This window comes from Sphaerodactylus townsendi, linkage group LG07 (genome assembly GCF_021028975.2).
Source record: "Sphaerodactylus townsendi isolate TG3544 linkage group LG07, MPM_Stown_v2.3, whole genome shotgun sequence".
NCBI classification, from domain to species: domain Eukaryota; kingdom Metazoa; phylum Chordata; class Lepidosauria; order Squamata; family Sphaerodactylidae; genus Sphaerodactylus; species Sphaerodactylus townsendi.
The window spans coordinates 114,819,366-114,844,026 of record NC_059431.1 but is presented as its reverse complement, the minus strand read 5'-3'; the positions used below and the strand labels follow the sequence as shown (position 1 = coordinate 114,844,026).

The window sequence follows — 24,661 nt, the reverse complement described above, 5'->3', positions numbered from 1 at the left end:
AGCTAAGGAGATGGGAGTTACCCTTTTGAGGGTCCATAACTTTGTCCCCACTGAACCAAACTGCACCAAACTTGGAGGGTAGCATAAGGACAGCCTCCTGATGATACGCTGAAATTTTGGTGGCAATTTGTCTAAAAATGCACCCCCTGCAGGCACCAATAACCTGGTGCAAAAAAACTTTTTGGGTCGTGGTGGGGTGGCCGCCCATGGTGGGGGGGGGCATCCAACTCAGGTTTTGCCCAGGGCTCCAGTTTGCCTCGTTACACCCCTGGTGTCAACAGTTACGCAGGCCTGTTTTATGGGAAACAGCATGGCCGTGGTTCATGGGGCAGGCCGGCGTTTGGGAAAAGCGGCCTCACCTGGGTTTTGCCTTGTTCTTTTGTCTTGCAGTACATGTCAGGATTTGGGAATGAGTTCAGCTCCGAAGATCCCCGCTGTCCTGGAGCCTTGCCACAAGGACAGGTATTTGAAAAGATGGGTGATTGTGGCGCAGGATACAGACCACAGTGTTGGGTTTCCCAGATGGCCCCGGCCGGGAGAATTCTGGCCAGTACAAGGCCCAGTTCAGATATTTCCTTTGCTAGCGTGCCATTTGAAGCCTTCAAGGCTTGGGAGGCAAAGGGTCTTTCTGCACAAATCACTGTAAATGTTTGTAAAACATTTTCAATCCCCCCCCCCCTTTAGAACGATGTACTTTCGGGCTCACCTCCTCAAAATGATTCATGGCCGCCTTTAAGTGTTTTCCCTCTCTTTTTCAGTTAGTTGGTGAATTGATGCCATAATGTACATTTCAAACTGGACGCTAATGGATAGTTGAATCTATATGACCCAGGATGATCCACCTGGATCCCCTGTGGTTCTGAGAGGACTTGTACAATCAAGGTTTTTTTATCCATGGGCGATTCCCCACTGGAAATGAAATATCGTTAAAACCAAGTTTAAAAATAAACTGCACCTTTTCATCGGGGTTTCAACCTCCCTACTGCAGCATTTATTCAGCGAAGGCATGTAGGACTATATCGGGTTCCAGAAATGCAGCAATCCCCACGACAAATTGATCTCTGTTTTTTCGTCTCTCCTGATTGGCTGGCGTGCCGTGTTGGGGCGCGTCCTTTTCCCCCCCGCAAAAAAAGTCAAATCCGTCATGACGTTAGAATGGTAACACGTCCACCCCTACTTTCTAATTGGTTATCGTTTTCTCGTTTTTACGTGTTTTCATGTTCTCGCGAGACCTAACGTTTTCTCGTGCTCTCGCATTTTCGTCAGCAGCTACTTTAAAAAAGTTTTCCTTTGCGGCTGGGGACAGGGTACTTATCTCTGCCTAGGCAGCATGCAGCTCGCTCAGAGGACAACGACTCCTCGTCTCCTTGTGCAAGCGATCTCTGACCCCAAAGGCGAAAATGCAACCAGGAAATGTTGTGTGCCCATCGCTCAGAGCCCGCCGATCGCCGATCGCCGATCACCGATCGGTTGTCGACATTTACGTCACGCTCTATGGCAGGAATTTTAATTGAAGATTAGTCCCCTGTTCCTCCCCTTGAGACTGGCAAAAACCGCAGTAAAAGAAAGAGTTATACTTTCAAGCAGGTACAACCAGGATGCAGAATAAGGGGGGGGACAAGCGCCAGAAACTGTAAGAGACCCTCTTTGTCGCTCAAGAAGTGGGGAGGCATTCCTGAATCCTTTTTTTTTTGCTTAAGTACCATGCGATTAATTGCCAGTGGGGAATCAACCCGTGTAACCTGTAACCTGTTTTGCTTTAGAATAATCCCCAGGTGTGTGCATATGGTTTGTACGCCGAGCAGTTGTCGGGCTCAGCATTCACCTGCCCACGATCCTCCAACAAGAGAAGGTATTGTAATGCCTGGATGTGGGGGGAAAGGGTCACACTTGAGTGAGGACAGAGAAGGAGGCTGTGGTAAAAGTATATCAGGAAGGCCTTGGGGGCAGTTTCTTCTGAAGAGAGAGGCAATCTGTCTCTCACGACTAGAGTTTCCAGTTTCGGGGCAGGGTCTGAGGATCTCCAGAATTACAACCCTCCACAGCCGCCATTTTCTCCAGGGGTTCTGATCTCTGTCGCCTAGAGATCAATTGTAATCCCAGGTGATCTCAAGGCCCCACCTGGAGATTAACAATCCAAGCAAGCACCTGTATGGCTAATGGTATTAATGTCCCAATGTCTCTAATATTCAATATACATACACTTAAACAATTACAAATAAGCTTTTGTACTGTGTAACCTAAACAATATCTACATAAGCTTATTACTGTGTGATAATTTACACACACAAAACAGAAGTCTTTCACATCATGTGTTTCCAGGTCCTTCTACCTGGAGATGCCAGGAATTGAACCCGGGACCTTCTGTATGCGAAACAGAAGCTCTGCCACGAAGTTACAATCCCTCTCCAGGCATTGCCTGAAACCCTCTACAGTGGGAGATGAATGTCCTTGTGCTTTAGAACCTGTCTCAGATGCAAGATCTCCCCCTCAGTAGCTGTCTTTCTTGTCGCTACAGTTGGCTGTATAGGATTCTGCCCTCTGTTTGCCACAAGCCCTTTCTGCCTCTGGATCAGGGCTCTCTGACACATAACTGGGATGAAGCAGAGCCAGAGCCCAACCAGGTAAGTAGACAGTGGCATATCTGCCATAGGGACATGGGGAGTCAAATGTCCCTGGGCGCCCCCTTGTGGGGGGGCGCAAAAATGCAGGTTTGTTGTTTGTTGTATTTTTTAGTGTTTTTTTCATTTTGGCCTGCAGGGGGTGCAGTTGTTAGGCTAGCAGTGCCAAAATTTCAGGGATTTTTTGGGAGACTGTCCTGATGACACCACCCAGGTTTGGTGAGGTTTGGTTCAGGGGGTCCAAAGTTATGGACTCCCAAAGAGGGTGCCCCTCCCCCATTGTTTCCAATGGGAGCTAATAGGAGATGGGGGCTACACCTTTGAGGGTCCATAACTTTGGACCCCCTGAACTAAACTTCACCAAATGGTTCAAAGTACAGGAAAAGGGATTCTACCTGAACATTAAGAAGAGCTTCCTGATGGTAAGAGCTGTTTGAGAGTGGAATGCACTGCCTCAGAGTGTGGAGGTGTCTCCTTTGGAGGTTTTTAAACAGAGGCTGGATGGCCAACTGTCAGTCCTTTGATTGTGTATTCCTGCACTGTGGTGGGGTTTCCAGGCTGTGTGGCCGTGGTCTGGTGGATCTTGTTCCTAACATTTTGCCTGCATCTGTGGCTGGCATCTTCAGAGGTGTATCACAGAGAAAAGTCTGTTTCACACCGTGTCTAGTGAGAAGGTGAAAGTTTAGTGGGGTATATTGTCCATGTCTCGGGGGGGGGGCAATAAGTAAGTGTTTGGGTGGAACTTTTTATGCAAAGGTGTCGTTGAGTGCATTGTATTGCAGGTGGGGTTATCAGTCCATTTTTTAAAGTACTGGTAGCCAAGATTTGCTAATTTTCAGAGTCTCTTCTTTCTTGTTGAAGTTGTCTTGGTGTTTGTGAATTTCAATGGCCTCCCTGTGCAGTATGACATAGTAACCTTCTGAATTGTCCAGAATTTCAGTGTTCTCAAATAAAATGTTATGTCTCGTTTTGTTTAACACATGTTCTGCAACTGCAGATTTTTCAGGATGGTTAAGCCGACAGTGTCTTTCGTGCTCCTTAATGCGAGTCTGAATGCTGCATTTTGTGGTTCCCATGTAAACCTTTCCACAGCTGCAGGGTATGTGACAGACTCCTACAGAAGTGTGGAGCTTTAAGACCAAGAGAAACCCAGAGGACTGAGGAGAAACAGCCCACCACCAGAAAAATATTTCTACCATACATCAAGGGAATCACAGATCAAAATTGGGAAACTGATGAAAAAACACAACCTACAAACCGTCTTCAAACCTGCCTGGAAAAAACAGCAGATGCTACACTCAGCAAAGGATAAGAGAGACCCCCTCACTTCTGCAGGAGTCTACCCTGCAGCTGTGGAAAGATCTTAGTCAGAGACTGTGAAGGAGCTAAACTGGATATGAATTGTGGGTGGGAGGCAGATACATAGTGATAAAGAACTAGTTGTTTCATGGTGTCATAATTGATTTTTATCTGTTTAATTCCAGCTGAGATGGAAACCTTTTGAGATACCTACAGCCTCACAGAAAAAGCTGGACTTTGTGACAGTAAGTTAACCCAAGAGTTTCTCAGGAGGTCCTTCTGACGAAGGAAGCCAGACAGTGGTGCAGTGGCGGAGCGGCAAGGGAACGGGGTGTGTGTTGCGCACCGGGCGCACGCCTGGGGGCAGAAAATTGCCCCGGCCCCTCCCACTTTTCCTTGCAACCCCCCCACACAGCCCCCCTTTCCCCCTTCCCACATTTACCTTAGTCCCTTTTCTTTTTCTAGTACTTTTTCAGGCTGAAAAAAGCAGCCTATTTACAGTTCAGGCTCAAACACAGCCTGAGGAATTACAGTTCCCAGGAGACCTTGGGGCTCACAAGGTCTCCTGGTACCCTGAAATTTTGGTGCCGCTAGCCTTAAAAATGCGCCCCCTGCAGGCCAAAACATAAAAAACACTAAAAAAAATTAAAAACACACAAACGACCCTGAAATGTTGGTGCCCCCCCACGTGACCAAATGGGGGCGCCCGGGGACATAGGGTACCCCCTGTCCCTAGGCAGGTACACCACTGCTCCTGGGAAGTATAGTTCCTCAGGCAGTTTTTAGCCTGAACTGTGAAGAGGCCGCTTTTTTCAGCCTGAAAAAGTACTAGAAAAAGAAAAGGAACAAAGGTAAGTGTGAAAGGGGGTGTGGGAAAGGGGGGGTACCACGGGGGGCGCGGGGGGCCATGGAGGGCGGAAAAAACACACTGCGCACCGGGCACACTTTGGCCCAGCTACGCCTCTGCAGTGGTGCTTTACAGTTTGCAACTGAGAAAATAAATGAGGCAAGATGACTGGCCCCAAGGCAGCTGCCTGTCAAAGTCAAGAGCCAGATATTACAGCAATCACTCTGCCACAGATACTGGCATGTATGACAAATACGGTAATAGCCAGGCTTTTAACAATAGGATGTTTGGGAAGCCATTCATTCGCAGGGTCGACATAAATCGGATGCGACTTGATGGCACTTAACACACACATGCATAATTGAATCATGCACGCACAGTTCACACTCTGGGGACTGAGATCCTCACTCCTAGTCTCCACCAGAAAAATAAAAGAGGGGAGGAAGAGTCGCCCGATGCTCTAATCTGATTTCCAAATGAGATGGCAAATGGATATAAATCACAGCCTGCTTAATGCAACGAGCATCTAAGCATGTAAGAATCTGGCTACCTGCAGAACAGGGATCCCCAGCTCAGGCCCCGTGGCATCTGCCGAGTGCTTTTAGAAAGCAGATGGAGCCAGGTGGGCCCTTTGCCCAGATTTTTAAAAACGTCGTTTTAGCACAAGCTGCCACCACAGCTCCAGGATCGTCACTGTGTGACTGAAGGTAAGCTGTGGCAGCCATTTTGTGACAGGCCCTGCCTCCTACAGCAGCCATTTTGTGAGTGGCTGTGCTTCTTGTGGCAGCCATTTTGTGGCTTTTCCATCATGCAGTGTCAGAATGCCAAAGATGCCAGGAGGCTCATAAATGTTAGACAGTGTTGGGATCCAAAAATTTTAGTAACAGGTTCCCATGGTGGTGGGATTCAAACTGTGGCGTAGCACCAATGGGGCTGGGCGGGGCATGACAGGGGCGTGACTGGGCATTCCGGGGATGGGGCATTCCTGGGCGGGGCTGTGGCAAGGATGCAGCCGCTGCGCCAGTCCTTGGGCGGGAAACAAATGCACACAGGCGCAGGCTGCCATGCACGTCGGTGCACCTCCTGCTAGACTGCTTCAAGTTCTGCTCGCTACTGCTGAGAGGAGGGGCGTCACTAAGGCAAAAATCCCGTGGCAAAATCACCAATAAGTAACCCCCTCTCAGCACCCACAAATAATTAGTAACCTACTCTCGAGAACCTGTGAGAACCTGCTGGATCCCACCTCTGGTTAGGGACCCCTACTGTTGAGGATAGCCACATGATAATGCAAACTCTTTATCGTGCCACTGTTTCCCACACTTTCAACCTGATGGGGAGATTTCTGACATACGGTGAACATGTTCTCTTTGCCTGGCCCCACACAGGTGGACTTCCCCATCCCCAATGACCACATATGAAGCAGAGAAGTACAAACCTCTGCCAACTTTTCTGCTGGTGAGGGTAAGAAAGGGGCTTCTTTTGGTAGCAGAGACTGGATTCGATAGAGCAGAACAAGTTGGTAGGATCCCACCCAATATGTAAGCCTAGAAAAAATATTTAAAGGAACAACATAAATTGGCCATTATCCCAAAACTCGTAAAGCAATTATGTCCTTTTAACACTCCGCATGACACTTCTGTGTTTCATTTTAATACGTTAGACATCTTACCATCAGAGGTGGGATCCAGCAGGTTCTCACCAGTTCCCGAGAGTGGGTTACTAATTATTTGTGTGTGCCGAGAGGGGGTTACTAATTGGGTCCGCTTTTCCATCTCCACGCCCTCGCCTACCCGAGAGGCATACTGCCTTTGAATGTGAAGGTTCCATATAGAAATTGCGACTAATAATGTAACTCCCTGAACTGGGTCAATCCCTTTCAGGTACTGCAATTCATGGATTCTCAGCCTTTCGTACCTTTTATCTCACCAGTCTCTATCAAAGAACCTGTGTGTTTCACCATTGGTGTGTTCAGATTTGTGAGTTGGGGTATTTTCTATAATGTGATGATGATTTAGAAATGACCTGGTGCAAAAAAAAATTGGGGGGGTCGTGGTGGGGTGGCTGCCCATGTGGGGGGGGGGCATCCAACTCAGGTTTTGCCCAGGGCTCAGGTTTGCCTAGGTAGGCCTCTGCTCCTTTTGCTGAGGGCGGGCTGGCGAGGGAACCTGTTACTAAAATTTTTGGATCCCACCATTGCTTACCATGATACGATTCTGAAGATGCCAACCAGAGATGTGGGCAAAATGTAAGGAGCTAAAACCACTGGACCATGTCCACAGTCCAGAAAACCCACAACAGATACATGTTAGATACACTGTGACATGTTCTGCCAATTCAGGCATGGAGACTTCCAAAGTTCTGGAGTTGTTCTAACAGACCAAGGGATTCTGTTTGATTGATATATGGACTTTTAGCAAGTGCTCTTACAGTAGAGGCATTTGCTGTTTGCTCTACCTTGGGATGTTTCTTTTCACAGGGGATGAACACACTGTGTGGGGCTGGAGAACCCAGGTCTAGGAATGGGCTGGCAGTCCACATCTTCACCTGCAACACTTCCATGGTCAACAGGTCTGTGAGTCATATGTTCGTAAGTGAGGTGTCATGCCTCTTTCAAAGTTCTGCTTCAAACCCCAGAGGGTTGATCTGTGATTTATGCTGTGTCTTCTCAAAAACAGGAGGGATATTGATGGTCCACTGAGATTCGACAGATGTCAAGTCAACTTCTCTCCCCTCTTCCCCCTCCGCTCTCCCTGTTTCTTACAGAGCCATGGGTTTTTAGAATGCCACTAAAGTAGTTTTGAGCATTAGGGTTGCCAGCCTCCAGATGAATCACTCTAAGAGCAGGGGTGGCCAACCTATGGTGCTCCAGATGTTCACAGACTACAATTCCCATCAGCCCCTGCCAGCATGGTCGGCCATGCTTGCAGGAGCTGATGGGAACTGTAGTTCATAAACATCTGGAGCACCATAGGTTGGCCACCCCTACCCTAGAGGAAACAGCTGTTTTGGAGAGTGGGTTGTATGGCATTATCCCCTTCTGAGGCCCATCTCCAAACCCCACCCACCCAAACTGCACCTCCAAAACTCTGGGAATTGTCCAACTTGGAGTTGGTAACCTATGAGGAGATGGATACTAATTGAGGACTTGTAGAGAGCTTTCAGTGTTCAAAAGTACATGACATGCATTGGCTTGTAATCCTTACTACAACCCTGTAAAATAAGACAGTGTTGTCTGGAGATAGGGTGGCTGAGACTTCCTGAAGGTCACTTATCGAATATGTGACAAAAATGAGATGCGGACCAGGGATCAGCCATAGGGGCTACACCAGCTTGCCAGTATACAGCACTTGCATGCTTGCTTATTTTCAGGGGGGGCTCAGCCATTAGGGGAAATGCACGGGCAGTACACAATGGGTTCTGACCTGGGTGGGTCAGAACCTGACCTGGGTTCTGACCTACTCCAATTTCATCATATCTTGAAAGCTAAGCAGGGTTGGACCGGGTTAGTATTTGGATGGGAGACCACCAAGGAATTCCAAGGTTGCTATGCCAAAGAAGGCAATGGCAAACCAATTCTTACAGTCTCTTGCTTTGAAAACTCTACGAGGTCACCAGAAGTTGGCTGTGGCTTGATGGCACTTTACACATAATACACCATGGGACAGGAACAGAGATTTCCAATCCCAGCTCCTTTCCCCCTCTCTTTCTTCTCCCAAATCCTGGCTTCGGCTACTCTGCACAGGAAAAGGAAAACGAACCCCAAGAAGAGATTAAGAAACCACTGCAGAGTTAGGATTGGCATATCAAAGAAAAAAGGGCAAGATAGTAAAGGGGAAGGGGAAACAGGAACCGGGTTAGCCAAAATCCAACAATAACTTGCCACAACACAAGGAAGCGTAATAAATTGATGAACTGTAATAACTATTACTCATGTACACAGCCCCGCCCAGGAATGCCCCGCCCCCGGAATGCCCAGCCACGCCCCCGTCGTGCCCCGCCCAGCCCCATTGGCGCTACGCTACAGTTTGAATCCCACCACCATGAGAACCTGTTACTAAAATCTTCGGATCCCACCACTGGAGCAAACCGGTAGATAAATTAATAGAATCCCACAACTGGCTGTAGGCCTAATAATTGGTTAGTAAAAGGTAGGACTGCCTCTTAAATTGGTTAGTGAAAGGCAGGACTGCACCCCCCATCACTGCCCAGAGAGCACTTTGTTGTACGGATAACAACTGGTTGACCTGAAAAATAGTCAAATAGCTTTCAGCTCTGGCTCCAGTCTGGTGGGATGCTTTGGCAAACGAGGTGCCAAGTTGGATTTATCATAGTTCTGCAGGGCCTGTGATTGAGGGCAGTTGTCCTCTCTCGTGGCCTTCCCCTACTCTATCCTCATGAAAAGAACATAGGTTGGAGTTGGTAGACAAAACGCTCGGAGCTCGGAGACTCTTCTGGCTGACGTGATGACGATCAGAAACAAAACCTTCCTCCTTAGCCATTTGAGCGGGATGCTATGGACAGGCTTGCAGATACAAAACTGATTAATTGACTGGAGTTCAAACAGGTTACACTTCAAAGATATTTGCCTAAACTAAAGCTTTTGCCCCCGTCCTTCCCATTAATTCCCTCTATTCCCTCAGTTGCTAAGCAACCCCCTCCTTTCATCTTCACTGCCAGTTCCCAAGCCTGCAACTCTCCAAGATCATGCTCTGAGATGCACCCCTTTCTTAGATGCACCCCTTTTAACAGTGGCGTAGCGCTCAGGGGACCAGGTGGGGCATCTTGCCCCGGGCACACTCCAGTGCGGGGGCATGGCGGGGGCATGGCGGGGGCGTTCCGGGCGTGGCAGGGGCGCAGGACACACACATGCCCCAGTTCCCCCTCGCTCCACCCCTGCCTTTCAATGAAGCCCACACATAGCATAGTTCTAATTCACACTATAAGCAACAGCAAGGAGGTTGCTTTCATCCTCTGTCACCGGAGACACCGACCAAGAGACCAAGGTTTTTGTGTGGGTTTGACAGCTAAACCGGTCCCACAACATAGCTGATGTCCTATTTCCCTTTCCCTTCCTTTTCCCTCCCTTTCCCTCCACCCTTTAATTCATTCCCCACTTCATAATTTGGATTAGGTTTTAATTGTAAATCAACTGTTGTAAGCCACCCTAAGCCCATTTATAGAGTCGGACAGCCTATAAATCACCAAACTATAATTGAATGAATAAATAAAAGCCCACCGTTGCCTCCACGCAGAGGTAGAAACTAGGCTGGTAATTTCCTATCTGGGCTCAACCACTTTGGACTCCAAGTGAGATCATATATAACTGAATGCTCCGCCATAAAAGAAACCCGTCTGTTCCTAAACTGCTAGCCAGGAGCAGCTAGAATGCATTTCCCTGACATGTTAGCTCTCTATGTGCACTTGGCAGCCGTGTGCCACTGATAAATCCAGCACACCAGGCACCTGAGAAAGTGGGGGCAAACCCAGAGTTGCTCACTCCAGGGACCGGTATATCCAGATGTCAGTCAACATGGCCTCTTTGGCCTCTAATCCTTTTTGTGGTAGAAAGTGCCATCAAGTCACAGCTGATTTCTGGCAATCCTGTAGGGCACAGGTGTCAAACTCACGGCCCTCCAGATGTTCATGAACTGCAATTCCTATCAGCCCTTGCCAGTATAGCCAATGCTCATGTTGGGAGGGACTGATGGGAATTTGAGTTCATGGACATCTGGAGGGCCGTGAGTTTGACACCTCTGCTGTAGGGTTCCAAGGAAAGAGATATTCACAAGCATATCTTGAGGGGACCGGGTGTGTGTGTGTCTCACGTCTCAGGTGCTACTTGCCTTGTCAGGTGGGGGGTGCATTTGGTCGCCGGTGCTGTCCCTTCCTGCCTCGCTTGCTGTATGAGGGTTGACTTTGCTCGACAAACTGTCTTCTGCTATCTTACTCTTTCCCTAATGACACCTGGAAATGGTTATCACAGGTTTCAGTGATGGAAGGGGCGAGCCCGTCTTTGAGCGGGGTAATTGACTTTTAAAAACTGTTGGGAGGTAAGAGAAGGAGGAGGCTGTGTTTCACTGAGAGTCGGTTGGCTTTTTCCTTCCTCCATAAGCAGAAGCGTAGCTGGGCAGAAGTGCGCCTGGGGTACACTCTGTGTTTTCTGCCCCGTGTGGCCATGCCCCCTCACCCGCGCCTCCCCCCGCCCCCTGTGGCTACTTACCTTTTTCAGCTGGCAGAAAACAGCTTTCTGTCAGCTGAAAATGGGCCAGGCCGATGGGGCAGGGCCAGGGGAGAAGCAGGTGGGGGTGATTTTCACACACCCCAGGCGCACGTACAGTGCAACACGCAAAAAAACCCTCATCCCCTTGCAGCTCCGCCACTGTCCCTAAACCTCTGTGACTCAGAGTGTTAATTTTGTATTTACTATCTCTTTTAAGATTTGACATATTACATGGGGAGCTGATTATTTAACCTCAGGGAATTTTTCCCAATAAATGTTCTCGCCTCTGTTTACATCTTTTTATTGATGGAGCCAGCAGTCTTCCCATTTACGGAGGGCTTTAAAAATGGGTTTTGCTGGGCGCCTTCGACTTCAATTTTAAATTTTGTACTAACCGCTGTTTTTAAAGGGGATTTAATAATTTATTTGTATTTAAATTTAATTGTTTAGTTTTGATTGTGCTTAGTTGTATTATGATTTAATTTTGTTGTACACTGCCCAGAGCCCTTCGGGGATAGGGCGGTATATAAAACTAAACAACCAACCAACCAATCAATCAATAAATAAATAAATCTTTGAGTTTCATTTGGACAATGGTGTTTGGAGGCTGTGATTGTGTTTGCAATAGCCTCCGTTTACAAACCCTTTGATGAAGATTAAGTGAGGAGAGACTTCCAGCTCATCCTCATCAACTGAACTGCTGTGTCCCCTGATTGAGTTTCTTGGAGTGTTGGGTATGCATGAGAAGCAGTTCCATATGCTTTCATCAGCTGCATCGCTAGCTGCCTTGCTTGGCAGTGGTCTGCACTCGCGCACTAACCACTTTTCAAACTCCCACTTGGTCCTGCTTTAGAGAGATAGAGGCACAATTATGGGGTGAGGACATGGTTTTGCAGGGCCCAGGGGCACAGTTTTTGTACTTGCTCTGGGTGCCATTTTCTGGCAGTATGCCACTGAGATGTTCAGAGGTGGTTTTCCATTGCCCGGCTCTATGTAGCAACTTCTTGGGCTATACCCGTACAATCAATTGATGAGACTTTGACCCTGTTTTGGCTTCCAAGAGCTGATGAGATTGACCGGCCTGGGCCATCCAGGTCAGGATCCAATTTTTTAACCAAAGCGCAAATGGACAATATATGTCTGCTGACAACAGAGCATCTGCCTCAGCACTAATTATTCACAAAGAAGTCCTGAGGTTTGAACGGCGTTGCTTCCTGATTTGGTGCTCAGCCGACTCGTCTGAGCTGAAACCGGCAACATGAAAACCCTCCCCCTCATTTCAAGGACAAGGACTCAAACTCCTCTGGCAGGATGCAGAATGTTGCTGTGTGTTCTGAGATGACTTGAGAATCCATCCGGCAAAATCACCCATCGTACGAGCCCAAATCAAATGTTCTTCTTTCTTCACAGATGCTTTTACAATTCAGATGGGGATTTTCTGATTGGTGAGTGTCTGTCCTGATCTGTTTGTTTGTTTGTTTGTTTTAAAAAAAACCTCTGCTCTTTTGTGGACTGTTATTGCTACCTTATGTAAAATTGAAGTATGGAAATGTAGGTGGTTGGAAGAATCTTAGAGGTTTGCAACATGGGTCGAATCCCCACTTGAAATGTGCACGCAGATCCAAACCTGTTCGATGTGAAACTGTGTCCTCTTCATCAGAGTTTCTCCCTCCCCATCGCAGCGAGCACACAGCAGACACACCCGGTTGCAGAACTCTTAGCAATCCCCACTACCAGGCGAGCTCGCTTCGCCGGTCTCCCCTGATTGGCTGGTGTGCCTTGATGGGGTGGGACCTTTTCCCACTGTGGAAACGTCCATTGTAGGGCCGTGATCAAAAAAACCAGCGTGTAAAAGTTTAACGTTTAACTGTTTAACTGTGCAAACAGTTAATCGTTACCTGTGTAAACCATGAACAATTCAAAGTTACGCGTTTGACTGTTTAATGTTTGCATCCCCTTCTGCTGGCCGATCGCAAAAGCAGAAATGAAACTAAAGAAAGGCTGCATGTTCATCGCAGTGCTGATTGGCTGCCCAAATTCTGCATCACACTCCAGGGTGGGAAACGAGTCAGGGTTTCAACCCTCATCCCTCCCCTCAGATCAACTCTGACCTGTGTTAATGGGGTCTATGCCACTTGCAACCAGGTCCTGCCAGAAAATATTGTAGTTAATGAGCGTAAGAAATGTAATCTGCTGCATAGTAATGGGAAATTAGATCCCTCAAAAGCATACCTCTGGTAGGATGTCCAGTTTAAATCAGTCACAGTGTATTGTGGGTATAGCAACCCAACATCTGTACCTCTAGGAGTTTGTCCTTTTGCTTCTTGACCATCTGCCCGTGTCTTGCCACCTTCTGAAGGTGGAACGGTTGGATTCTCTAATCATGGCACTACTGACTGTAACCACACCCATGGCGGGCTCAAATTTGATGAGAATTCAACACCAAGTAAAGACCTTTCTGTCTACACAGTATTGGATGCACTGCTTTGGTTTTTATCTTTGGTTTATGGTTCCTTGATTACTAAATTTAATCATCATCCATGCAGACTATTGTCATTTTAACTATCCTGCTTCACTACTTTAAGTGTTCCACTGCCATCTTTTGATTTATGATTGTCAACACTGACATTATGTACACATCGTAATTGTAATGTATTGCTCCTTTGCTGAAAGCCACCTTGAGAACCGAAGAGCTCAGAATACAGAGTATAAATCTTTCAAGTAAAATAAATAAAATGGTTTTAAGGAATCTGGGTGCAGACCAAAATGGAGAAATGTGACAGCTAGCAATCCTCATTGAAGTGGGACCACTTCTAAATTTAATGTAGTTTTCAGGACTAGGTTTATTATTTCTCCATTCCCCAGCATAAAATGCAGGGGTCATCCAATAATACCAAACAAATTAATATTTTATTTTTTTTCAGGCTCAGCATTGATAAATATATAATATCACTGAGCAGCTGGCTGTCTTCTATAGTTACCCCTCCCCCCTTCCTTGCATGCCACCCCTCCCTTCCCTTCCCTCCCTTGCATGCCATCCCTCACTCCCTCCCCTCCCTTGTATACCACCCCTCCCTTCCCTTCCCCTCCCTCCACTAGGGTGGGTGGGCCATATCCAGATGCCGGGCCCCCTCCCCTCCCCTTTCCTCCCTTGCATGCCATCCCTCACTCCCTCCCCCCTTGCATGCCACTATTCCCTTCCCTTCCCCTCCCTCCGCTACGGTGGGTGGGTCATGCCCAGATGCCAGGCCCCCTCACCCTCCCTCTTCTCCCTTGCATTCCACCCTTCACTCCCTCCCCTCTCTCCCTTTGCATGCCACCCCTCCTTTCCCTCCCCCTCCCAATGCTAGGGTGGGTGGGCCACGTCCAGATGCTGGGGCCCCTCCCTCTCCTCCCTTGCATGCCACCCTTCACTCCCTCTCCTCCCTCCCTTTGCATGCCACCCCTCCTTCCCCTCCCCCTCCCAATGCTAGGGTGGGTGGGCCACATCCAGATGCTGGGGCCCCTCCCCTCCCTCCCCTTCCCTTGCATGCCACCTCTCCTTCCCTTCCCAATGTTAGGGTGGCATGGAGGGAACTTGTAAGAACTTGTGGTTGCTTTCTTCTTTTCTCCTTATATATACTTATTGTTTTTAAGCTTACTTTTTATTTATATTCTTCTTTTTCCCCTGATTATGGATTCAGAGAGGCTTCTTGCCCTATTCTCCCCTCACCCACTTAATTCTCACAACAACAATTGTGTGAGAGTAGTTTAGACTAAGAGATTGTGATTGTCCCCTAAGGTCACCCGGCCGGCTTCCATTGTACAGTGAAGGATTTCAATCCAGTAACCATAGGCTCTGTTCTCTTGCTCCATTACACCACACAGCCCTTATTAAAGGTAAAGTTAGTCCTCTGTGCATGAGCCGAGTCATTATGATCCATGGGGTGATATCCCACTGAACAGCTGGCGAACTGCTACTGATACCACCCTGGTTTTGTGAAGTTTGGTCCAGGGGGTCCAAAGCTATGGACTTCCAAAGGGGGTGCCCCCATCCCCCATTGTTTCCAATGGGCGCTAATAGGAGATGGGGGCTACACATTTAAGGGTCCATGACTTTGGCCCCCATGAACCAAACTTCACCAAACCTGGGTGGTATCATCAGGAGGGTCTCCTACAGATACTCTGAAATTTTGGTGCTGCTAGCTGAACAATTGCACCCCTGACAGCAGCCCCCCCCCCCCCCAAGGGGCAGGCCTCGACATCTTCACTAGAAACATGCTGCAGTGAGGATGTTGGAACCTGGACGAAAAGGGGCCGACTCTTTTGAAACTTGGTTGTATCTAGATTAAATTTTCAGTGGGGATTTGGCCAAGAAGGTGTACTTTCCTTTTCTTTCCTCCAGTACCCCAACAAGGGAAGCTCCTCATCACTACAGAGTTTGGGAAGTTACTAGTGGATATCAACGAGATCTGTGTCATACAGGTAAGCGACAGGTGCTCTTGGTCTCCAGAATGAAACAGGATTTTCTCCATCACAGACCTGAGCAAAAGGCATCTAACATACAGTTGGAGGGGTGGCGGCGGATAGAATCAGAAGAAATCTTTCCTCTGTGTTGTGGTTTATTGCTAGAATATCCTGTCTGTGTTTCTGGACATATTTCTAGAGCCCCACATGCAAAGCCTGCCTTATATTGAATCAGTCCCTTGGTCAACCAGACTGGCAGCAATTCTCCTTCAGGTGGAAGTTTTCACCTTGGATCCTTGAAGCTGCTGTACACTGAATCAACCAATACAAAGGGAAGATACAGGGTAGTAACTAGTAAAAGAACAAAGAAAACTATACCTATGGAAAGTCAAGAAAGAGAAGAGGAAAGAAGAAGAAAGAAAGAAGAAGGAAAGAGAGAGAAGAGAAGAAGAAGGAAAGAGAAAGAAGAAGAAGAAGAAGAAGAAGAAGAAGAAGAAGAAGAAGAAGAAGAAGAAGAAGAAGAAGAAGAAGAAGAAGAAGAAGAAGAAGAAGAGTTGTACAGAGACTTAAAAGGGTTTACAATCTCCTTTCTCTTCCCCCCTCACAACAAACACCCTGGGAGATAGGTGGGGCTGAGAGAGCTCAGAAGAACTGTGACTAGCCCAAGGTCACCCAGCTGGCGTGTGTTGGAGTGCACAGGCTAATCTGAATTCCCCAGATAAGACCCCACAGCTCAAGCGGCAGAGCGGGGAATCAAACCCAGTTCCTCCAGATCAGAGTACACCTGCTCTTAACCACTACGCCACTGCTGCTCCCTGCATTGTTATGTGCTGTATTGTGTTATGATGTATCTCATTATTTGATGTTGTTCATCACCCTGAGCTCTTCGGGGGAGAGCAGTATATAAATTAATATCCAAGAATCCAAATACTACATTAAGGTGTATCTGCACTATGGCAGTCTATTGCAAAATACATCACTCCCAGCTTGCCATCTTTGACGAACCCCCCCCCCCCTTGTGAAAATTGTGAAACAGTGCACTAAATTCAAGGGAATCCAAAAGAATGATCTCAGATTACTTAAAACTTTCAGGAATGCCAAAGCCGAAAATGAAAGATGGCTGCCATGTTTTGGTGTCATCCTTGGCCCAACAAAAGCCATATGCTGGTCTTCTTCTCTGATCCAAGGAAGTCAATGGTGTTTCATGCACTCCTGGGCAGGGGCCGTGGCGCAGTGGTAGAACATTCACTTGGCATGCAGAGGGCCCTGGGTTCAATTCCTAGCACTTCCCTTGAAAAGAATTAGGTTGTAGGTGATGGGAAAGACCACTGCTTGAGGTCCCAAAAGAGCTGCTGTCAGCCTGAGCAGACAATACCGACCTTGGTTTTCTCATTCAGCAGAAGGCAGCTCCACGTACATGACTGCCCCTGGATCGACCGGATGCCCATCCACAGCAATTGGCCCAAGCAGGCCTTTAATATCTAGCTTTGTTTGTTTGTTTTTTGTCTCCCAGCTGAGGAATCGCGTTTCGAAAGCGTGGAAGTGTTTAGGGAAACCGGGGCTACATCCACAGGAAGTCTATGGAGGTACATTTTGGAGTTGCGGACCCTCGGACCCACGTCGGTAAAGATTTGCTACTAAGGAAACTTAATTAAATGTGTAAAAAAAAAAGCCAAGAGTTACATACCTGAGAGGCCAATCCGTTACATACGCTGGCCTTGCCAAATCCCCTCCGTGCATTTACTGCTAGAGGATCCTTATCGTTTTCTGCGTTATCTATGGGTGCTAGAAGGTTTGGGAGTGGATAGGTTTAAAAAAGTGAACACAGCAAATCATTAACTTGTGGAGGTAACTTAGAAAACCTTTTTTTGAAAAGGATCAAAGCTACAGAAGATAGGTCTATTAAGAAGAAGAGTTTGGATTTATATCCCCCTTTCTCTCCTGTAAGAGACTGAAAGGGGCTGACAATCTCCTTGCCCTTCCCCCCTCACAACAAACACCCTGTGAGGTAGGTGGGGCTGAGAGAGCTCCGAGAAGCTGTGACTAGCCCAAGGTCACCCAGCTGGCGTGCGTGGGAGTGCACAGGCTAATCTGAATTCCCCAGATAAGCCTCTACAGCTCAGGCGGCAAAGCTGGGAATCAAACCCGGTTCCTCCAGATTAGATACATGAGCTCTTAACCTCCTACGCCACTGCTGCTCCTTAAGGGCCTGAGCTTGATGGCCTGATCTCCTCAGATCTCAGAAGCTAAGCAGGGCCAGCCCTGGATGGGAGACCGCCAAGGAATACCAGTATCACTATTCATTCCATTCCATTCATTCATTCATTCATTCATTCATTCATTCATTCATTCATTCATTCATTCATTCATTCATTCATTCATTTATATCCCGCCTAACCCCCGAAGGGCTCTGGGCAGGTTACAGCAAGCTTAGAACATTAAAATATGGCTCTCATCTCAAACTGGCTGAACACATCATTAACAAGCAGTGACCCTTGCTGGAAAATGATACTCTTCTCACAGTCAATGGGAGGCAAACCTTTTCTTGCCCAAAGACAGTCTCCAACTGGGGCAAGTGGAGGGGTAGGGCAGGGGGCGCAGAGCAGAGCTTCCCCTCATCCCTGGAGGCTGGGGGTGGGGTGCCGGGCGCTGACACCAGCCTTTCGGTCACGTGGGGGGAGCCAGAGGCAGGGACTTGGTCTGCATTCTCACATGCAATAAGTATTTCCTGAAAAACATCACAAGTGTTGTGGGCTTTCAGGACATTCCATATTATCGCAAGGTATCGCATAAGGCGTTTGCCTAATGCTACGCCTGTTCAGGAGCTTGCTTGCTTTCATTTGACTATGTTGCATTTGTTGGGATTTGCACTTCTATGGCATGATATAAACTCACGTGTTTCAAGCATGCTATCTATGCGTGTAAGCCCTTGCATGATAATGTTTTAGGGATTTCCACTATTATTGTATTTAATTGAGACACTTTGCATGGTTTTTTGAGTTTTGGCTTTTGCTGTAGCCACCACAGCACAAAAGGATCCTAAGCTGTGTGATTGAAAGTAAGCTGGGCAGCCATTTTGTGGCTGGCTTCAGGTCCTGTGGCGGCCATTTTGTCCCCACACAGGCCATGCTGCGTCAGATTTCCAAAGGTACCCTCAGGCTCAAAAAGGTTATGGGCCCCTGCATTAGAGGCTGCTCAGGAGTAGACCAACAATCCACATCTGCTGTTCCAGTATGTAAGATGTTACCAAGACCTGCTGCTTTCTCCCTCAGGAGCTAACGGTTTGGCTAACCCACGGGATTTCCTTGTGCCCGTTGCACCAGGGTTTAGAAGGGGCAAAGCTGAAAGGAGTCGCAGGAAAGGGTACACAGTCGTCAATAGAGGCTGCCAGGGGAAGCTCGCCGCGTGACATGCAGGTTGGGAAATCAAGCATCGTCTGTTCGTAGCATGAACAGGGGCGTAACGAGGCAGCCCTGGGCAAACTGTAGCCCTGGGCAAAACCTGAATTGGATGCCCCCCCCAGGCGGCCACTCCACCATGACCAAAAAAATTTTTGCACCAGGACATTGGTGCCTGCAGGGAGTGCATTTTTAGACATATCCAAGACACTAGAATTCCAACATATCATCAGGAGATTTGTCCTTATGCTACCCCCCAAGTTTGGTGAGGTTTGGTTCAAGGAGTCCAAAGTTGTGGACTCCCAAAGGGGGTGCCCCATCCCCCATTGTTTCCAATGAGAGCTAATAGAGGAGATGAGGGCTACAGTTTTGAGGGTCCATAACTTTGGACCCCCTGAGATAAACTGCACCAAGCAGGGGGGGATTACCATCATCTCCAGATGATGCCACTGAAATTTTGGTGCTCCCAATCCAAAAATGCGCCCCCTGCAGGCCAAACACATCCTAGAAATTTGCCCAAGAATCTTTGTTCTGCATTGAGTTTTCTGCATTGCTGTCAATGGGGGTTGCAGGCTGTGGGGGCACATTTCTGAAGGCACAGTCTCAAAACTTTCAGGGTCTCATCAGGAGACTTCCCTAATGATAGCCCCCAAGTTTGGTGCAGTTTGGTTCAGGGGGGCCAAAGTTATGGACCCTCAAAACTGTAGCCCCCATCTCCTATTAGCTCCCATTGCAAACAATGGGGGATAGGGGCACCCCCTTTGGGAGTCCATAACTTTGGACTCCCAGAACCGCTCTACCGTGGGGAGTACAACAAGAACAGATCCTGATGATACGCTGAAATTACAGTGCCGCTAACCGAAGCAACCGCACCCTACCTGCAGGCCGCAAATGGAAGAGCTTCACGCTAAAATACTTGAACCCAGCATTTTTGATTACTTTACAAGGTGATGCCCTGGGCAGCTGCCCACCTTGCCCAATGGGCATTACGCCAGTGAGCATGAAGGATTTCACTGAAAATAAGCTGTGGGGTGGAGTTAAGCAGCTGACAGGGTGGAGTTCCACTGAAAATTGTGCTGCGGAAAAGCAATGTCTGTCCCCTTCCTCTGCCGGAATGGGCCGTTGCAAGTCCTATTTATGCCGCCCTGAAACAAGGCTAGAGCTCCCAAATAGCTGTTCGGCTGAATGGTCCGTCTTACACCTTTTTGTTTCCAAACTCAGAAGCCAGCTGCTAAAGACACTGCGGAAAACTCATCTTACCCTTATGTTAATCCTACCCCTGTCAACAACTAGGAGTGACCCCCACCTCAGCCCCTCTGGCTTGACTTCTCTTAGCCCACCCCCTTTTTCTCTTAACGTCTAACTCCTGCCCTTTTGTGTTGCTTTTAAGTATAGAAGTTTGCCACATACATGCCATGCAGCTGATGAAGTGCTAACATCACCACTGAACTGCTGCTTAACGTTGCGGCAATGTACTAATGTGGCTACCCCTCTGAAATTTATTCATGTCCCTTACACTCTGCCTTTCTCCCCAGCGGGGACCTAAAAGAGCTTACAGCATTGTCCTCCAGGGCTGGAGCGAGGGGGAACTGCGTCCACGGCACGCATGCGCCCCGCACCCCTGCCAAGCGCCTGTCCACCCCCGCATCGGCGTGCGCCCAGTGCATTGCGCACCCCCCCCCGGGCCCTTGCCGTTATGCCACTGTTCTCCTGTGATCCATTTTATTCTTATAGCAACCCTTTGAGGTAGGTTAAACTGGAAGTGACTGGCCCATCATTTGGTCGTGACCCACCCACCCAGCCTGGGGGGAAGGGGAGGGGAAAGGGGGCCCAGCCTCTGGTTGTGATCCACCCACCCTGGGGGGAAAGGGGGAGGGGGCCTGTCATCTGATCAAGGCCCACCCATTCTGAGGGGAAAGGGCGGGAGGGGGCACCAGGGGCCTCCTGGATTCTAGTCAAATACTCTAAGCAGGATGCAATGCTGGCTCTTCGAGATTAGACCGAGTGGACAAAAACTGGTCAGAGTCAACAATGTAAAACTGAAGCTGGTCAGATCAGCTGGCTCAATTTGAGCCGGCCCACTGCAAGGCTTGGCTCAAGCTTTAAACTGCAGGCTTGTAGCCTGCAGTGTAAAGTTGGACCCAGGCAAGCTGAAGCCAGCACCAAAAAGGCCCACATCCCTCCCAAACTCCATGTGGAGTTTAGGAACCAGGTCAACCCCATTGGTTGGCCCAACTGCGTCCCTGCCACAAATGCCACAAGGAGTTTGGGGACGGGGTATAGCTGTTTGGAGACAGTGCCCAGGGTAAGCCCTGGTCGCTGCTTTAATCAGCCCCTGTGTAAGAAAAGCATTCCTAGTCGCTGTTTGGCTCATTCCGCACATGCAGAATAACGCACTTTCAAACTGCTTTCAGTGCTCTTTGAAGCTGTGCGGAATAGCATAATCCACTTGCAAACAATTGTGAAAGTGGTTTGAAAACGCATTATTTTGCGTGTGTGGAAGGGGCCTTTGTGCTGTACCAGTTACCTATTCTCGTGCCTTCTGGTTATCAGACTAATTTTGCACTCTGCTCCATCTTACAGGCATGTTCTCCATTCAATGTCGCGGCCTGGCATGGGAACTACGCGCCATATAAGTACGATCTCAGCAACTTCGCGGTCATCCAGCGTGAAAGCTTTTGATACGCAGTAAGTTCTGGGCTTTCCTATGCGGGATCAAAACTACCCATTTTAGGGGACCAGCATTTCTTTCCAGCGACCGAATGGAAGAAGACCGGCCTTCAGCCTCAGAAGAGCCAGAGGGCACCTATGGCGAAGCCGGCTGTCAATCATCCAACGTTAAAAAAAAAGCGGCCACAGCGGGGGTCCCCAATCTTGCGAGCCTGAAGGATACCTCTGCCGGGTTCAGGCTCAGGGTGAGTCAATGCAAACCTCCAAGAATAGGTGCCACGGGAATTGGCGATCCACAAAAATTGCTACCACAGGGCACGACAACAAGTTGCGAGGGTGTCAGGCCATGCACAACTCTAAAGCGGATTCTGCATGGGCCAAAAACGATTAGTGTAGAAACGGTGTTAAAGGCCCAAATGGCGTAAAACGCCCGCTTTCCTTGCGCTGTTTTACAGCCACGTCTGAAATCTTTCTTTCGACCGACTCTTTCTGCACAAGTCACCAGAAACATTTGCAAAACATTTTTGGTCCCCCCATTTACAATGTTTGTCCACCCTTGAAAAGATTTATGACCACCATGAGGTGCTTTCCCCCTTTTTTGAGATATTTTTTACAATTGATGTTTCATTGCTTAAATGCTTCCTAGCAGTGATTCTCTGTAGCTACGTGTATTTGATGGTTCAAAGATTTAACCCACCACAAAGGGGGGTGGGTGGGTGGACAGAAATGTTGGAAATAAGAGACGAGGGGGAACCGAGAGAGCTCAGGGGCACGATAAAATGGCACCAAGGAGGAAGTTTGGGCCTGGCGCAGAGGTGTGGAAAACTGGAGCAGGAAAAAGAAGGTGTTTTTAATATGCCTGCTGTCTAGAGGAGAATGCTCTTTACCAAATCGTTTTCCGGAAATAAAGAATCGTTTTAAAGGGGGATTCAGATAGAACGTTTCCAGACTGGAAATGAAATGTTTTTTGGAAACAAAGTTGGGGAAAACCAATGTTGAATTCCAGAGGAAATATTTTATTTCCTGCCTGAAAACGTTTTAAAGGGTTTGTGTGGAAAGGGCCAGTAATTCTCCAAGGGTCTTTTTAAATGAACACATTGTTTAAAATATTTTCTTGCTGACCAACTGCTTACCTTCAGTCCCATAGTGAAGATCTGAGTGTTGTGCGGGTGGCTGCAACTTTTTAAATGACTTCACAGCCAATCAGAAGCCCTGCCTGCCCCCATCTACCCTCTAAAAATACTTGGCAAATGCCTGGAAATGTGCCAATAGGTGCCATGAGGCTCACGGGCACCATGTTGAGAATTTCTGTGCCACAGCATTTAAGCCCAAGACTGTAACTTCCACCGCAGGATCACTTTTAGATTTTATGCCAGGAGTCACCAAGAAGTGATTTTAATACTTTCAAAGGAACCTGAGTGAGCACTGATTTTTAATAACATGCAGCTTATTTTCCCTTTGGTTGAAGGGATCGCCCGATCTTCACTGAAGATGTTACGACGCCAAAATCAACTCATCCCGCAGATTACGCGATTGCTGATTTTGTCATCTTTCCACCAGCTGGGCAGTAGCCACCAACGTTGCTTCGATCCGCCTTACAGCCCATCAAAGCCGTGCGGTAGGTCACCCTCCGCCGCGCACAATGGAAAAACATCTCCACTAAAATGCATGTAATAATGATTTCAGGTCTCCCCAAGGCTTTGATGGAGATAAATTCCATAAATATGGGTATGTTGGGATGTAAGCTGAAAACTGATTGGATGAAGAGATATTTCCTCTGCTTGCATAGGAGCTGGACCTTACTGGCATAAGGAATTGAGGTAATACTTATTTGTTTCCGCCAAGTAAAAAAAGCCACACAGGGTCCATTGAAGGTCACCTTCCATGTCTCCTAGGGATGGCCCCAGTCCCAAAAGTAGAGTTGTTACCCTCAATTTGGATCTAGTCTGTTCCCCAAGGATTAGCTGATCTCCAGATGACAGAGATCAGCCCCCCTGAAGAAAATAGCTATTTTGGAGGTTGGACATTATATCCTGTTGAGTCCCCTTTCGTCTCCAAACCCTGCTCCACCCTCAGGAATCTCCCAGTCTGGAGTTGGCAACTGATCTGCTCTCAAAATACCTTTGCCAAGCTTGCAGTCAATACATTTGCCCTTTTTGTTGTGGGGTTTCCAGCCTGTGTGGCCATAGTCTGGTAGATCTTGTTCCTAACGTTTCGCCTGCATCTGTGGCTGGCATCTTCAGAGGTGTATCACAACTACACTGTGTCCAGTGGGAAGGGAATGTTTAGTGGGGTATATATTGTCCATGTCCCATGTTTATCCTGTTTTTCTATCTGCAGGGAACTGCATGAGCGAGTTTATGGGCCTGATCAAAGGACATTATGAGGCCAAGGAACAAGGATTTCTACCGGGAGGGGCCACTTTGCACAGCATGATGACACCCCACGGACCAGACGCTGAGTGCTTCGAGAAAGCCAGTACAAGCAAACTGGAGCCTGAGCGGATTGCTGAAGGGACAATGGTAAGAAGGTCAAAGACCAGCTTTGACAGCCAACTGGTCTGTCATGGTGGTAGCAGAGACAGAAAGTGGCACCAAATCATAGCCAAGTTACGGTGACCCCGTGGAGTTTTCAAAACAAGAGAGGAAGAGAGGTGGTTTGCCATCACCTGCCTCTGTGGAGCCACCCTGGACTTCCTTGGTGGTCTTCCATCCAAGTACTAATCAGGGCTGACTCTGCTTAACTTCCAAGAACTTATTGGATCAGGCTTGCCGGGACCATCGAGGTCAGGGCAGAGATGAACAGAGGTGGTTTGCCATCATCTGCCTCTGTGGAGCCACCCTGGACTTCCCTGGCAGTCTTCCATCCAAGTACTAATAAGGGCTGGCTCTGCTTAACTTCCAAGAACTTATGAGATCAGGCTAGCTGGGACCATCCAGGTCAGGGCAGAGATGAACAGAGGTGGTTTGCCATCACTTGCCTCTGCACAGCAACCCTGGACCTTCTTGGTGGTCTTCCATCCAAGTACTAACCAAGACTGACTCTGCTTAGCTTCCGAGATCTGAGGAGACTGGGGTACCCTTGGCAGTGGCATAGCGCCAGCAGGGCAGAAAGCGATACCAGTGTGGGGGGCATGGCGGGGGGGTGTTCCGGGGCATAA

The 24,661-nt window shown here is 48.2% G+C and overlaps 1 protein-coding gene across 1 annotated transcript in view; it reads left to right on the top strand.

Moving 5' to 3' along the window:
• The window catches only part of LOC125437081 (homogentisate 1,2-dioxygenase-like), a 41,612-nt gene extending 20,099 nt beyond the window's left edge, over positions 1–21,513 (top strand). Inside the window, exons 2-11 of the mRNA XM_048504450.1 lie at positions 391–462; positions 1,764–1,852; positions 2,519–2,624; positions 4,106–4,165; positions 7,244–7,335; positions 12,398–12,432; positions 15,372–15,451; positions 18,706–18,849; positions 20,945–21,136; positions 21,415–21,513. Coding sequence (XP_048360407.1) covers positions 391–462; positions 1,764–1,852; positions 2,519–2,624; positions 4,106–4,165; positions 7,244–7,335; positions 12,398–12,432; positions 15,372–15,451; positions 18,706–18,849; positions 20,945–21,136; positions 21,415–21,513 — 969 coding nt within the window. The remainder of the gene's footprint in view (positions 1–390; positions 463–1,763; positions 1,853–2,518; positions 2,625–4,105; positions 4,166–7,243; positions 7,336–12,397; positions 12,433–15,371; positions 15,452–18,705; positions 18,850–20,944; positions 21,137–21,414) is intronic.
• The last annotated feature ends 3,148 nt before the right edge of the window (positions 21,514–24,661 follow it).